The sequence below is a fragment of the Tamandua tetradactyla genome, chromosome 7, assembly GCF_023851605.1.
Source record: "Tamandua tetradactyla isolate mTamTet1 chromosome 7, mTamTet1.pri, whole genome shotgun sequence".
NCBI classification, from domain to species: Eukaryota; Metazoa; Chordata; class Mammalia; order Pilosa; family Myrmecophagidae; genus Tamandua; species Tamandua tetradactyla.
The window spans coordinates 33,798,457-33,816,031 of NC_135333.1; the positions used below are offsets into that span (position 1 = coordinate 33,798,457).

At 34.8% G+C, this 17,575-nt stretch overlaps 1 protein-coding gene across 3 annotated transcripts in view; it reads right to left on the reverse strand.

Annotated features, from left to right (window-relative positions):
• The window catches only part of ST13 (ST13 Hsp70 interacting protein), a 29,753-nt gene that overhangs the window by 904 nt on the left and 11,274 nt on the right, over positions 1 to 17,575 (reverse strand). For all 3 annotated transcript variants that reach the window (XM_077168953.1, XM_077168952.1, XM_077168954.1), the window contains 8 exons: positions 15,878 to 15,948; positions 11,937 to 12,003; positions 6,972 to 7,056; positions 6,725 to 6,835; positions 5,005 to 5,107; positions 3,667 to 3,783; positions 2,686 to 2,734; positions 600 to 712 (listed from right to left, as the gene is read on the reverse strand). In XM_077168953.1, the coding sequence (XP_077025068.1) occupies positions 600 to 712; positions 2,686 to 2,734; positions 3,667 to 3,783; positions 5,005 to 5,107; positions 6,725 to 6,835; positions 6,972 to 7,056; positions 11,937 to 12,003; positions 15,878 to 15,948 (716 nt within the window). The remainder of the gene's footprint in view (positions 1 to 599; positions 713 to 2,685; positions 2,735 to 3,666; positions 3,784 to 5,004; positions 5,108 to 6,724; positions 6,836 to 6,971; positions 7,057 to 11,936; positions 12,004 to 15,877; positions 15,949 to 17,575) is intronic.

Consider the following 17,575-nt stretch of genomic DNA (forward strand, 5'->3'; position numbering starts at 1 on the left):
TCCTATCGGGTAAACAATTTTTCAAAATCCTACCTCTTTACTTAGACCCATATAATTTTCGCATTGCCAAGTTAACTGGGATTTGGACTTGTGATTAACAAAGCGTACCCTGAAGTACATTTTGAAACGTTTCAAAGAGAATGTTTTTTACCATCATTTCAATTCTTTAAAATATTATTAATGTGCACTTTAAAGCCAAGCTCAATTAAATTACTTGATCTATCTAATCAAAAAAGCATATATGGGTGGGGGACTCAGTGGCTAAGCAGGCAGAGTTCTCGCCCGCCATGCTGGAGACCTGGGTTTGTTTCCTGGTGACTGCTCACGCAAAAAATATAATAATAAAAATTAAAAAAAGCATATACAATTCTTATACAAAGAAAAGGACACTGGACATGATAACTGACAACTATTTCTGAGTATTACCTATGAATCAATTTTTAAGAACTTAAGCCACTCAATCTGAAAAAAAAAATTTTCATAGCTGCATGACTATTTGGTAAATCAACAAAAAATGTGTAAAGAGTAACTGCCTCCACACAATTATGAAAGAAACATCTTAATGATATAAAGTCCAACACTGTTCTTCCATGTCTTACCTGCATGGCTGCAAGAACCTCTGGATCACTAAGAATTTCATTGAGTCCAGGCATTCCTGCCATTCCAGGCATGCCACCTCCCATTCCAGGCATCCCTCCCCCAGGAAAGCCACCTGTGAGAATAAATGAAATAACTGTAAAGACATGAACTTGAACTCCCATGTAGTCTAGTCTACTATTTCTTTCAGGTTAAGAATAGCATACATACACACTTGCAAAAAACAAGGGTGCCGCTAAACACAAAGCAGTCTCAAAATTCTGTATGTATACAACAGCACGATTTGTAAGTTCTAATTTCCTCTAAAAGTAAGGCAATACATCAGATTTTGCTACCTTTTAGATTTCTTTTTCCAAACAATCGAACTGCTGAAAAAGAAAACTAATCATATCTTAAAAACAAACAGAAAACTAACAGTTCCTTAAGATTATAAAATTGAAAAATTTTTGGTCATCCTCTTGTCATTCTTTGTTTCAATTTAAAGTTAATTTATAATAAAGTTTAAGTTTTTTAGGTTCTACATACATACACACATACTATCTTCCAGGAGAGTAGTTATTTTTTCAAAAACTAACTGAAGTGCCTGTCACAAAAAAACCCTGTGGATTCTAGATCTCCACACTCAAGAGATCAAAATCTCTGCAACCGACTTTCAACAAGTACTCTTGGTAATTTTGCTTTTGAAAATAATGCTCTAGCAAAAAAGGATTTTACTCCATCAGTATATCGCTAAAATACGAAGTCAAATTACTTTTTGCTCTTCTGTCTCTTCACTATCCATGAACTCTTTTATGTTCACTGGAGATATTCTGAAATCAAAATTATGCTAGTTTAGGGACTTACTAAAGGGAAAAACAGGTAACATTAATGAATCCTACAGATGAAGTAAAGCGATCATGAAAGTAAAAGTACAAGAAAGTCATTTCTACCTGGCTCAATAATTCAAACATGGCCTTAAACAACTATCAATCATAGACTAGGACAACTAAAGGAGCCCCTACACACCTTCTAGACACTTTTCTGCCCTTACAAAGGCTTTGAAAATCTGGCTCCTACCTATAAAAAAATTACCAGCCCAAGGCATAATCTGCTTATCAAATCTAAAAAATAAAACCCATGTAAAAATTTATCTCTAGTACTAGTATACACTAGCAGTCATTTTCTAAAATACCTGATACAAGATATATAAGATTATTTTTTAGGCAGGAAGTAAATTATGAGCTAAAATTTATTTTTCTGCTTTGCCATCAAACAGAAAGTCATTCCAAGTATTTGTTCTTTCATTTTTCTAAACAATGAGAATTTCAACTGCTGGGCTTTTATGACCTTTCAGAACAAAGGCTACATTTTCTACCTTCTGGCTATATAACTAAAGTTTCAAAGTTCCAGCTAGTGGCATATAAGCATAAGTGGTGTTTAGCTGCCTCTACAAATATTTATTAAAAGAAAGAAAGCTACCATTAAACAGCTGGACTCAAATGATTTCCTACCAGAATTATGAATTTTTCTTTCATGTCTTGTGGTCTTTACATCAATTTCACACTGAATCACTCAGGAAGCATTCAATAATTTTTCTGAGTTCCTTTTTGACTTTACTACCTGTATCTTTGGACTCTAGTATCATTCAAGAATACTGCTTTATCTTGCTAACAATTTTCTTCACTGACATTTGCAAGAAAGGGAAGAAAGAGTGTACATTATTTCCGTACAGGGCCCAAAACACTCTTTTATGCTTAGTAATGCCATACAGTGCTTCTAAGTATCTTCATGATATCAATATTTAGAACAAAATTCCATTACAGCAATTTAGAAGTACTTAGATTAAATCATAAATAACTACTGATAGTCTTTTAATATAAACTATAATGCTTAGGCCTCAATACATGTTAGCTATTAAAGAAACATAAATTATGGGGGGTGGGGTCTGTGTTCCTACCAGCATATAATGAAAATGAACCTTTCTAGAGGTTAACACTTTAAAAACTTCTCAGTATTCTAGGAACTATGGAACTAAATATGATATATATATTTTAACCTCCAAATCAGAATATATCAAGTAATAACAGTTTAATTTTTCTTTAAAAATACCTGGAAAAGAGCCATACTGAGCTCCTGATTGTCGTCTGGCTTCTTCCTCCTTTAATATAAAAAACAAATAAATAATGTAATAGGGAAAACAGTCTGCTGTCCACCCCTATAACCGTGCAAAATCATAAAAAAATTGCAGACTAAGCTAGTTAGAGAACTGACAAGAATGACAGGTTTCAAATGGCAATACTGGACAACCCCTACCCCATTCCCCCAAAAATAAAACTTTCAAATGGATTCTCATTAAACTCCTAGGAAAAATTCTAAGCATAGAAACAACAGTAAAGCTGTAAATGAATGTATGATTTTTCCTTGTTTCTAAATTTTTCTATAATAGGATCTCATACTTAAAAACAAAAAATAGCTAAAATCAATTCTAAATATCTATGAATCCACTGGTTGACAGGAAGAATAATGAACTTAAATCAGGGCAAGCAAGCTCAAGAAAATATAGAACAATATTGCTAAGTTTTAATCATTTGACTGGCAAATCTGATTTTGGAAGGACACACAAACGCTTTGAAAGGTGTAAGCTGTTGACATATAAGCTCTACTTAAGAATTTAAAGACTTTTTTTCTCTCTATTAACGTTTTCTTTTTCTGTTGTCTTTCTATTTCTTTTTCTAAAATTGATGCAAATGTACTAAGAAATGATGAATATGCATCTATGTGATGATATTAAGAATTACTGATTGTATATGTAGAATGGAATGATTTCTAAATGTTGTGTTAGTTAATTTTTTAAATTAATAATAATAATAAAAAAGAATTTAAAGACTAAAATTAACCCCACAAGTTAAAGATAATGAAAGAAATGAAGCTCCCCACCCCCATTATAGGATAATGATACTTAAAAGTAGTATCATCATCCTATAGAACTACAGATACACCATTAAGTAAAGGAGCCAGGAATTAGAATGCTATCCTAACAACTCTATACCACTGTATTTTCCCTTCATAGCATAGCTACAGAAATTTTACCCTCTGAACTCTCTCATGTTCTTCTCGAGCCTTCTTAACTCTTTCTATTCTTTCTTTGATCTCTCGCTCCTCACGTTTTCGTTCATACTTTCTCCGATGTTCTGCAATTTTCTGGGCCTAGGCAAAAAAGTGAGAAAAGTCTCTCTTAAAGTTGAATAAGGCCAACACAAATTAACATTTTTATTAGGTCACTTTTCTTTGCAGAGAGAATAATGACAGATTTACTTTAGAGAAAGAGACCTGGCATTAGTCTTCAACAAGACCGATCTCAATTCCTTAAACAACTAACTAGCTCAAGAACGACAAGATTTCAAATTGCAAGACAATTCTTGCCTAAAAGTTTCTAACAGCTGCATTAGACTTCAGAAGTTAAGCTGAGTTCAGTAAGAAAGCATATCATTAGTGTAGCCTGCTGCGCCATAGAATGAGCATACATATACCAGGTATTTGCAACAGACTAACTACACTTAAATTTTCTCATTCATTAGATCGGATGGGGGATATCTAGTCGCACAGAACTGCTATGAAAGAAAATACATGCATATGTACCAGATACTAATACATCATCACTGCTGAATACTTAGAAGCTATTATTTATTCAGAAAAGATAAAGACAAATGATTTGGTATTCAATCACAACTTCAGTTTGTTCACGATTACTTAAGACCCTCATGTTCTAGAATAAAGATCTCACACAACCTTGCTGAGTTAGCCCTGTTAAGAGAGGCAAAAAAGAAAATCAAATAAATACTCATATGGTAGGTAGGTTCAATTTAATAAACTATCCACTATCTTAAAAAGCTTTGGGAATAAATTCTGGGTAGTTTGTTTACAAAGATGATTTACCATGTAAATGCATTATAATTATTTTAATTAACAATTTTAGAGGGAAGTCATCTTCAAACAAAATATTTAGCTTTTGGAATCAATATTATCACTTTAAAAGGTTCAAACAACTTTTACAAGGCCCTCCTGCTTTATAAGTGGTTGTATACAAAAAATACATGGCAGAATAGACTCATTCTTAGGTCCCATTTTATAGACTTTCTAGTTTTTTTGTTTTTTTTTTTTGCTATACAACTGATGCCTCCTCTTTCCATTCAGAATTTTCTGATTATAATTCCATAGTAAGCCTGCAACCAAAGTAATACAGCTTGCTATAATAAAGCATGAGACACAAATGCCTAATGAGACTTCTGATCTGAACACAATGCTTCAGTGATTACAGACCACATATATGTTTGTTTCTCTGTATGTTTTTGCATTGCTTTCAGGGGCTAAGCACTAGGGATGTGGACTATTACTACAGTGACTTTCCCTTCTCTACTTTTAACATACCCTCGGTTGAACTTCTTTCAGCATTGCACTAGCATCTTCATCATAATCCAGTTTACAAGCAAGGGCAAGATCATGAGCTGCCTCTTCCCAGTGGCCCAGAAGTCTGTAACAGATTTAAACTCACTTAAGAGCTTTTTACACACATTCACCTATGTGGTATGGTATACGCAAATAAGACTTCTCCGGGTACAACTTTTTGCTCGTTTTGACTCCTTACACATATTCAAAATAAAATTAATGAGAAAGAATGTGGGAAAAAAGTGAACAAACACCTGAATACAAACAGAATTTTTAAAAAAGAGGCTAAAACGTGTATCACATTGATAACATAAACCACAAAGAAATAAAACTAATTCAAGTAGCTCTTAAAACAGTACTATTAGGTGCACGGTGGTTCAGTGGTAGAATGCTCACCTTCCATGTGAGAGACCTGGGTTTAAATCCCAGACTATGCACACCCCCATACTCCCCAAAACAAACAGTACTATCACTGTCCAGTGGGATTTAAGGATAAGAAGAACTGTAAAACATTTTAAACCACATATATTAGTAAGTGTACTGCTTTTAAATTATCATAATTCTGAAATTATTTTATCCATATTGTAGGGGAACAGGATTAAGTATCTGTATTACTAGGGACAAATATTTTCACTGTAGGAGAAAAATTTCAATAATTAAAAAAAGGAAAAGGAAAACATCATTAAATTGGAAATAGTATAAATTTATCATTTCATGAGGTTTTTAAAAAAATCATGACTTCAAAATGTTTTTTTCCAGCTTTGCCCACTGAAATGATACAAGTAATATAATATCCCCAAAGCAATGAACTAAGCTAGTACCCAAATCTTGTTCTTAAATATCATCCCCACTAAAATGAACCGTGATTTATTTCTTGGAGAAATGGTTTATTTCATGTCTGAGACAAGCAAAGTACAAGGCAGGCCAGTGCTATTTTGTATCAAAAGCCAAAGTCAAAGAAATGATCAAAGACCAATGGAGTCTAAAAAGGATTAACAGCAAGGCATGGATCTTTCCTATTCCTACATATCACTGACAGACGTCATTCTGATTTTTTACCCCTCTATTTTTGATCATTATCTTACTAATAACTAGAACTATCTTTTGGAGTAGAGAAACAGTTGTCTCAAGATTATTCATCTTCATTTCCCCCCCACCTTTGAGGTATAACACCTGTTCAATCCATGAAGATGCTATTATTGGACATTTTACCCCAAAGCACAACTAGTCATGTGTATAACATTAAGTTTTGCCCCCCTTGAATGATTACTAATTTGGGTTAAATTTGTTTCCTTATTTTCCCCTTTAATAATTTTCCAGGTGACCTTGTAGTGACTAAAGTTGCTTCAGGCCTAGCATATTCCTTCTATAACACTGGTTGCTCAATGTTAAGTTAAAAGGGAAAGTACAAAAATAAGAGAAATTTTGTAAGGACAGACTTATAAGGCCACTTTCTCTCTTTTTCAGAGATAATTTTGAGAAAAATCCTTACCTAAATGTTACCAGTGACTTCCTTTCAATGATAGGAGTAAGAGGGATTTTTATTTTCTGGTTTTGTTCCTTACTGTATTCTCAATTCTTAATACTGGGCCCAAATTACTTTGAAATTAAATCTTTAGATAAGTTGTTTTACCAGACAATATTAAAACACTACATTTAAATTTGAGAAAGGATTCTGAAAATGACTATGTTCCATTATTACCTGTGCGCTTTCCCTCGCCACTTATAAGGCTGAGCCGAATCAGGATTTATTTCAATGGCTCTGTCACAGTCTCGGATGGCAGCATTTGGCTTCTGTAATTTGATGAAGACACTAAAAAATTAAGTGTGATATTAATTAAAATATTAATTTCAAACAATAAAACCTTGTGATTTCCACAGAAACAATTCTATTTGGTGAATGAGCTAAAATTATGACTAAAGGATGCTTTTTTATTTAGAGTTCTCACCTGGCCCTCTTGGCATAGAGAATGGCTAAGCGAGGATTCAGCTTAATGGCATCTGTGAATAAGTCGATGGCTTTCTGCAGCTCACCTAAAGTAAAACAAAAGTTTTAAGAAATACCTGGAGGATTAAAAAAAAGAAGAAGAAGAAGAAGAAGAAGAAAGTGGTCATCTCTTACCTGATATTATCTTAACATTCAGATTAATATTTTATTTCTTTTAGCTTGGTACAAAAAAGACTCGTATCTAAATTAATACATAAAACCAGCTCTTCAAAGCAAATCTTTACCACAACTATATTATAAAATCACTCACGAAGGAGATAACTTTGGGCACATAATCCTCTAAAACAAAAAGATCAGTACTACATTCTTATAACTCACTGAGTCTGAAAATTAGAAATCCCATAAAGACACTAAACTACATTTTAAATTCATTTAATTATATTCCATTCTCATAGCTTCTTTGTAAAAATAGTTTCATACGTTGTCTAAACAAATTTGTTTAACACATACTAGAGAAATAGAATGGTTCTTTGTGTAGTCTAAACCAATTCGTGGCCAAAGGAAATTTGGGGAGCAAAGAAAAAGGCAAAAATGTTCAGTCATATTAGTTATTACTACAGATATCTATTACAAGCTATTATACTTGGACATGGACCTGCCATGTTCAAAACTGAACCCTTAATTCCTACCTCATCTCCAGAGCTTTTCCCCATCCCTATCTTCCCAACTGAGGGGCTCCTCCATTCACCTGGTTCAGGGTCCAGCAAACATTTTTTGTAATGGATCATATAACTGTTTTAGCCTTTACAGACCAGTGTGCCATAACTGATCAACTGTGCGATTGCAATGTGAAAGCAGTCATACAATACTTTAAATGAACAGGTGCAGTGTATTCTATCGAACTACAAAAACAGGTGGCTGTATCCTTCAACCGCTGACCTAATTCAAGTCCAAAATCTTAAGAATCATTCTTGACCCCACAATCTAAAATCTAAATTCTTTTAGTTCTACGTTTAACATGACAGATACACATTCAACATCTATATCTCACTTATTACCCTAGTTCTGCAATTTCAAAACTGTGTGACAAGGAACCTCAGAACAGTTTAAATTTTCAAGGTAAACACAGTGTACTTGACATCTCCCTGTCACCACAAAAACTGCTGGTTCAAGACAGCCCACAATTTCAATACTTGATCACTACATTCCTTTTGATGACACCTTTGCAAAATTAGGTTTTTTGGTGATGGCTACGATAAAGAGCAAGAGTTGCACAAAAGTTGATATGGGACAGGAAAAGGGGGGGAGTGTACAATCTGACTTCAAGAATTGAGGAGCTATTCAAGGCCAATAAAAACACACAGACTGTTAGAAAGTAAACTTGATTATTCAAGAATGAAATTTACTTTATAAATTAAACCATTAGGACCATTTTTTTTTTTTTTGACATGAGGAGTATGCGAAAAAATGGAGATACTCAAGGCGTTGAAAACAGAGAAGCTTGGGAGCCTCTGCCCAAATCCAAGCCACCTGGACCTACAGCGTGAGACTTGACTTCTTGCTTCACCTTTGTGGGGCCAAGCAAATAGGCCTCTTAGATCATTTGTGGGAAGCATAACAGATTAAGGACCCCAGTTCCTGAATTCAAGACCACATGTGTTAAGGGCTGCTCCCAGCTAATGACTAAGTACAGAAGGATTCTAAAAGCAGGCCACTTCTTGTGAAACGTCCAACTCCTTTAACTGAGGGACTCTGGCTTGCTGAAACCTTCTCAGAAACACACCATAGTCTAAGACTTTTTCTATCCTAACTTCCTTTCATCTTTTCTACAAAGGGTCAGACCTCCATTTTCGGCTGTCTCCACAGACTCCTCTGATTCCCTCCCCACCGTTTTCCCTTGCAAGGCTTTTCCTAATAAATCTTTAACACATCTAATCCTATTTTCCTTCTACTACTTCTTTACTTGCCCCTATAATTTAATCTACATAGAAAACAATCCTTTTCAAAAGTAAATCTTATGTCACTGGAGTAAATTCTCTTAATCAAAAAATCCTTCAGTGGCTTCCTATCAATCCTGATGAAATCCAGAGCCCTTAGCATTGTCTACGACACAGACTCCCCTAATTCCCTCCCCACCGTTCTCCCTTGTAAGGCTTTTCCTAATAAAACTTTAGCACATTCTAATGTTTTGGCTTCTATTATTTCTTTACTTGCCTCTATAATCTAATCTACATAGAAAAATAATCCCTTTCAAAAGTAAATCTCATCTCATTGAAAATTCTCTTAATAAGAAAATCCCTCACTGGCTTTCTACCGTCCTGATAAAATCCAAAGCCCTTAGCATTGTCTATAAAATCCTAATTTTGCTTCCTAATCAACACCCTTCCCACCATCTTCTATTCTCAAGACACCTCTTTGACCTCAGTTCTACCACTCTAGATGTCTTTCACATACCTCACTCCGGTCACCCTGGCCTCTATGGAACACAGTAAACCTGCAATAATTATTTGCTAAATAAATCTATCACACTGAAAAAAAATAGTAGTAAAATTGCTACTAATAATGTGATAGCTGGAAACAAAATCTTGTTATGTGCCAGGTATTATAGCAGACATATGTCACATCTTCACTTATTCCTCACTATTCTATTAGGGAAGTATCGTTATCCCTATTTTACAAAGAAAGAAAGAGACTAAGAGAGTAATTCTCTCAAGTTTACTAACTAACACCAGATATTTTGGTTTCAGAGTCCAGCCTTTAACTATATTCCTACTTCTCCAGTCAAATGTGCCTCCACCAACCCTAGGTTGCGCTTGAACCCACAACCACAGGTGTACAGTGCTAGTGTTTTATGAATTAAGGTAGATTATAATTTGCACTTATTCTAAAATTAGAACTCAGTTAAATTTATGTACACATAGAGCTTGGAAAATAATACAGAAAAACAACATGATTTATTAGGTGATGGATACATTCTTATTTTCTTAAATATTGCTAAGGCTATAAGAAAATGAATTTTAAAAATACAAAACACATGCCAGCTTGAGTGACTCAAATAATAAAAGAGGTATAGTATGATACAGCAAGATTCTGGTTAAGTCATATTCCCTTTAAGCCCTCCGGTTTTCAATCTGTTCAAATGAGGGGGTTTTAATGAAATAATACATGTCAAAACATTATAAAACTGCTGTAAGTCACACTCCCTTTATGTCTTCTGGTTTTCAATCTGTTCAGATGAGGGGGTTTTAATGAAATAATGCATGTCAAAACATTATGAAACTGCCAGGCATGTAAATGGCACTAAATTAATGCTGGATGAATAGAAATCTTAGGAACTAGGAAACTAAGAAAAGATCCGTGTGGAAAAGAAACAGTCAGAAAAGGCTTCTTGGGATGAGCACTGGTTGGGATCAACTGATGGGTCTGAATTAAAAGTTGACATTAAGTAAATAGCTTCACAGAGAAGCAATAGAGCACAAGTAAGGGAACATTCTAGGACTGTGAAAATATGGCTGAAATGGAAGGTTAATGTTCTAAAAGGAGAAAAAAGAAAGGCTGGAAGAATAAACTATAGGGTCAGATTCTAGCAGGTCTGCAACGTTATAATGAAAAAGATCGGGCGGGCCACGGTGGCTCAGCAGGCAAGAATGCTTGCCTGCCATGCCAGAGGACCTGGGTTCGATTCCCAGTGCCTGTTCATGTTAAAAAAAAAAAAAAGATCTTCAAAATATATGCAAAGTTAGTCTCAAGTCACAGGAAAGGAAATAACATAATAAAAAGCAGTTTAAAGTAAGAAACAAGGGACAATGAACAGAAAGCAACAGAGGAAAGACATTCCAAGAAGGCAACTATTAAAAGGCAACTGCACCAGTATAAACATGTGGATGAGGATCTAAATGAAGGGATTATAAAAGAAAAAACTATTATATTTGCCAGCTTGCAGTGTCATGGTCAGGTTCATGTGTCAACTTGGCCAAATGGTGGCTGGGCAAGTGCTGGCTTGTCTGTTGCAATGAGGACATCTCATAGAATTAAATCATGATCCTGTCAGCTGCATCCACAGCTGATTCCATTTGTAAACAGCCACAGGGGCATGTCTTCTGCAATAAGTGATGCTTAATCTAATCACTGAAAGCTTTATAAGGAGGATTCAGAAGAGACAGGCTCTTCCTGTTTTGGGTGGTGAGCCTACCCTGTGGAGTTCGTCCAGACCCTCCCATCGGAATCGTCAGCCTCACAGCCTACTCTGCGGATTTTGGACTCAGCGTTCCCATGGTCACGTGAGACACTTTTATAAATTTTATATTTGCGAGTGTTCCCTGTTGATTCTGTTTCTCTAGAGAACCCTAATACACTCAGCAATGCTGAACTCATAAAGTAAAACAAAAATTAAGTCATCTTCTAAGTCTAAAAAGTCCAAATGCACAGATTATATGGCACCATGTACTCAACTAATAGCATCATTACACACAACCCACAGTTATGAAGGGGCTTGCAGGAAAAGTTAGATACTAGTCACAGTATCCAAGTTTATAAATTGTTTTTAAACCTGATCAAACACTATACTTAATATCTGCACCCTGCCATTCTAACAAGATTTTTTAAAGAAAATCTAGCATGCAGGGACTAGAACAAGAATGTTATGCCTATGAACATCATTCTGTCAAGGGTGTTACTGTGCAAAAAATTGAAGGCTGCTTTTCTAATACTTCTGTCTTTGAAAGCTTGAAACATTTTAAGTCTTCTCTCATCAGACAAACATCATGATCTGTCCATGCCCTGAGGCAAGGCAGTTGGTAATACCTGCGTTTCAATTGCTTTAAGAATGGGGAATGGGTGGGTGGCAAATACACTCCAATACGACACAAAATACTTGAGTTTGCTCCCACTCTCCCACTATTTAAGTTACTGGAGTAGAGAAGAGAATATTTAGATTATAAAGCAAAGAAGAAAAAAAATCACTCACCATCATTTAGGGCATCAATGGCAGCCACTTTTTTATCATTTGCCTGATCCATCATCTCCTCAGTTATCTAAGGGGAAAGTTAAGGTTAACTTAGAAGTAGCAGAGAAAGCAAAGAGAAGGAAGCAATTTGGACTTTTGGAAGGACGGATAGTCAAAGTGCTCACTTTCATTCATTGTTCTCTAGTCTCCAAGAACAAGAGGATAATCATAATTTATTAGTAAGAAATTACATGCAGTGAACTTTAATCTTTTATACCAATTAATAATTCTCACACCCTTACACTCTCCTTTAGACATGGCCTTGTTTTCTCTCCATTCCAATCAAAGTAGGATGTTTTGTCCTAGTCTTACCATCACCTTTCTAGATACTCGTAATACTAAAATCCAAATTCTTCACAAAGAGGTAAAACTAGTTCTTTAGAGACTTGAACACTCAGAAGAGAAAGGAATCATTCCTGCCTTCCCAAAAACATCTACTAAGCACCCATACTAGATGAATGCAGTAGAAGATGCTGACAGTACACAGATTAATAAGAACAAAACTTACAGTAAACATCTTATGTAAAATGCAAAGTTCACAAACATTTTAACATTAAGGAAAAAAACGACTCATCACCACTACTGCTCAAAATATTATTGAGAGTATTCAACTTCCCCATGTGGAGAATACCCGATATTCTTGCAAGCAGTGGGGACAACAACCAAAGCAATAAGCCAAGCCCTCAATCTTGGGGTTTCTTTCCATGAAACTTAACCCCAGCAAAGGATAGGCTGGGCCTACTTAAAATTAGGTCTAAGAGTTACCCCCAGAGAACCTCTTTTGTTGTTCAGATGTGGCCTCTTCTCTCAGCCAACACGGCAAGCAAACTCACTGCCCTCCCCCTCTCTACATGCAACATGACTCCTAGGAGTGTAAACCTCCCTGGCAATGTGGGACAGAAATCCTAGAATGAGCTGGGACTCAGCATCAAGGGATTGAGAAAACCTTCTCGATTGAAAGGGGGAAGAGAGAAATGAGACAAAATAAAGTGTCAGTGGCTGAGATTTCAAACAGAGCCGAGAGGTTATCTTGGAGGTTATTCTTATGTATTATACAGATACTCCTTTTTTAGCTTATGGTGTATTAGAGTGCCTAGAGGGAATTGCCTGAAACCGCAGAGCTGTGTTCTAGTAGTCCTGTTTCTTGAAGATGGCTGCATAACGATACAGCTTTTACAATGTGACTGTGTGATTGTGAAAACCTCATGTCTGATGCTCCTTTTATCAAGGGTATGGACAGATGAGTAAAAAATGTGAATAAGGGCAGGCCATGGTGGCTCAGCAGGCAGAGTTCTCGCCTGCCATGCCAGAGACCCCGGTTTGATTCCCAGTGCCTGCCCATGCAAAAAAAAAAAACCCAAAAAAAAGTGGAAAAAAAACTACAAATAATAGGAGAGACAAAAGTTAAAATAAATTGGGTAGATGGAAATATTATTGGTCAATGAGTGGGAGGGGTAAGGGGTATGGTATGTACGAATTTTTCCTTTTTTTTTTTTTAAATTTCTTTCTCTGGAGTGATGTAAATGTTCTAAAAAATGATTATGGTGATAAATACACAGCTATGATGATATTGTGAGCCACTGACCATACATACTGTATGGAGTAAGACTTAACAATAAAAATATTAAAAAAAAAAAAAAGCTCAACCATATTAAGAGTTCAGGGAAATGCAAATTAAAAACCACAAAGGCATACATTTTCACACAATTAGGTAAAAAATATATCTTACAATATCAACTGATGGTGAAGACACAAAACAACCACTTTTTTTAACTGTTTTTATTAATTAAAAAAGATTAACAAACAAAACATTAAGATATCACTCCATTCTACATATACAATCAGTAATTCTTAATATCATCACATAGTTGCATATTCATCATTTCTTAGAACATTTGCATCGATTTAGAAAAAAATAAAAAGACAACAGAAAAAGAAATGAAACGATAATAGAGAAAAAAAGATTATACATACATACCCATTACCCCTCACTTTCATTTACCACTAGCATTTTAAACTAAATTTATTTTAACATTTGTTCCCCCTATTATTTATTTTTATTACATATGTTCTACTCTTCTGTTGATATAGTAGCTAAAAGGAGCATCAGACACAAGGTTTTCACAATGACACAGTCACACTGTGAAAGCTGTATCATTATTCAATCATCATCAAGAAACATGGCTACTGGAACACAGCTCTACATTTTCAGGCAGTTCCCTCCAGCCTCTCCGCTACATCTTAAACAACAAGGTGATATCTACTTAATGCATAAGAATAACCTCCAGGATAACCTCTCGACTCTGTTTGGAATCTCTCAGCCATTGACACTTAAGGACCACTTTTAAACTGCTGTTGCTATAGTACAGCGTTTCTCATCCTTTTTTCCCAGTTATCAACCCCTTAAGGAGCCTTTCTAAAATTCCCCCCCTAATTCCTACCACCCTCTACCCCCTATTCAGATGTGTGTGAAAGACTACAGTAGTATCTGAATTTTTCAACCTCATGCCCAAGAACCAACTTTTTTACTTTTAAAGGCATACTGACACTGCTGTGACTCAATTATTTTACAAACCAATTTGGCATTAGATACCCTATTAACAGGCAATTTCACTTATAGGTATACACTTAAGGTGAATTATCAGTCTAAAGAGCAATTAAATCAATGCAAATTGAAATAGCAGGTAAAACAAAATAAAGATTTTAGAGATTGTTAGAGTATGGTGAAAAACAACATGGTCATTTTCACAAACAAAAATAAAATAAATAGCAGTAAAGTAAAATGTTTTCCCCTAGATGCCTTCAGACAGAGAAGGATTTAAGACAGAGACAGCTTGTTTTGGATTTAATACAGGGATATCTTATTTTATTGTACATTGCAGTTACTGTATTTTTTACAAATTGAAGGTTTGTGGCAAGGTCAAGCAAGTCTAGCAACACCATTTTTCTAAAACATGTGTTCACTCTGTTTCTGTGTCACATTTTAATTCAGGTCTGTACATTGCTTTTTTAACACATAATGCTATTGCATCCTTAACAGACTACAGTATTGTGTAGACGTAACTTTTATAAGTACGGAGAAACAAAAAAATTTGCATGATTTGCTTTACTGTGGAAGTCTTGAACAGAACCCACAATACCTGAGCCTATATATGCTTTTCCTAGGAGAATCATGTTTTAAAATCACTGCAACAGAAATCTACAACTTCTAAATGTGTTCCTGGACCGGATAAGTCCTGAAACCTGGAGGGGCCAGCCTCTCCATAACATAGCTAGTTTCATCTCCCTATGCTATATTATTGACAGCCCCCTCCAACATGAAAAACTTAGCATGGGCATAGCCCAAATACCCCTAAAGAGTAGGAGAAAGACCAGTGATGATGGCGGAGTGATACAGAGAAGGTAGGGTTTAACAAATGAGTATGACTGCTGAATCATTACATTGATATTCCTTTAGTCTCCAGTATCTTAAAGCAGCTAGAAGTAAAAACCTAAAATGGTGGAATTATAAGCCATACCAAACTCTGAAATCTGTTCTACAACTAATCATTGCGCTGTGCTTTGAGAAATGTATTGCTGTTTTGTATATATGTTATTTTTCACAAAAAAAGAAAAAAAAAGGCATTTGTGATAATAAAAAAAATATTTATTCCTTCTAGCCTCCAATGTTCTGGAGCAGCTAGAAGGAAAAATCTGAGATGATAGTGTCATAGCTCATGACAAACTCTGGGATCTGCCCTGTAACCACTTGTTAAAGACTGCTTTGATAACTATTCCTTTTTTCTTCCTTTGCTTTATATATATTATACTATACAACAAAAAAAGTTAAAAAAAAAAATCACTGCAACAGGTCAGGTCTTCATATTCCTTACAAAAAGCAAAAAATAAGTCACTGAACTTACCTCTACAGCTTCGTCTCCCATTTCTTGAGGTGCATCAGTGTCTGGTTCAATAACACCTTCATTGTCAATCTCTGGCAAGTCAAGAAAATGACAATAAGATCTACAATTCACAAAACCATAGCCACTAACCACATACATAAGGATATTTAAATCTTAAAATGTGCCTGGTACAACCAATTAACTGAATTTTTATTTAATTTCAATTCAATTGCTGAATATAAAGCATTTTGGAAAACAATTTGGCATGTCTTATTAACAGGCGATTCCACTTATAGGGATTATTAAATATTTCCCCATTAAACACAACTTTATTGTTTTATAAGACTACACTTTACTCACACCTTATGAGATGTTTATCATTGTACTGTAGTGTCAATGTTGGTGCAGGCATGGAATAAAACATAAGCAACATCACTGATCTAGCCAGTGTCAATGAATTGATTCAGTGCAAATAATCTGTTCAGTGTACCAGAACACAGTAATGTATTTTTAAAAAATATTATATACATATAGCACAAGTTATAATAATACTTTGATGTAAATTGTAAGAAAATATTTTAATAATAGTATAAATCATTTTTCTGGTTTAAAAAAATTAGTATGAACAGATTTTAAAACAAAGATATTCTACTAATGCAAAACTCAATTTCTACTACCAAAAAAACCAATAGAGACTGAAAAGAGGTATGTTGCAAATTTCATGATGAGTGGCAAGTGTAATTTGCTGTAACAGAGCAAAAGTAAAAAACCTGCTTTTTATATAACAAAGTTTCAAACAGTGGAAAATATTGAGACATTTTAAACCAATATATAGTAAATCTGATAAGAAGTTCTGTCTTAACAGTTAAAAAGGAAATAATGAAATCATAACTAGCAACCTGAAATCAGAATTTAATGCTCAACAAAAAATTTTCTAAGCAATTTTTAACATGAACTGAGACTACAGTTTCATCCAACCATAAAATGTATGAAATGTACACAAAAAAGAACACCATTTTTAGATGGAGAGTTGGTAAAATAAATTTTGAGACCAAAAAAAGTTATTTTACAAAAAGTCAAAGATTTTCAATTATACCCCCAAACAATTATCTACAGACTACAATAATTTTCTCACAATATCAAAAATCAATTGATTCAATACCAAGTACTTTTTTTTTTTTTTTTCGCATGGGCAGGCACCAGGAATTGAACCCGGGTCTCCAGCATGGCAGGCAAGAACTTTGCCAGCTGAGCCACCATGTCCCGCCCTCCCAAGTACTTTTCTTTAGCTTTTAGATGAGTTGTGCAACATGAGAGTGCCCATTCACTCTCAGACTTGCTAGATGTGAAAAAAAGTGGTTTCTATCACCAAAAGACGCTCTAGGTATGTCAGTTCAAAAGTTCATTTTTATTGGACTATGATGGCGGCTCAGTGGCAGAATTCTTGCCTGCCATACTGGAGACCCAGGTCCGATTCCCTGGTGCCTGTCTATGCAAAAAAAAAAAAAAGAACAAACCAAAACAAAAAACCAATTCATATTTAATACAATTTTTAAATAAGACAATGACATTTATCTTAGTTTTATTTCACTGTTTATGATATATACTAAAAACATATGTAACCAGTTTTCTGAAGCAGACTCTGAAAAGGGTCATGGATACAGTAGTTAAAAATCATCCATGACGCAAATAGTATAAACCACTGCCAATTTACGGAAT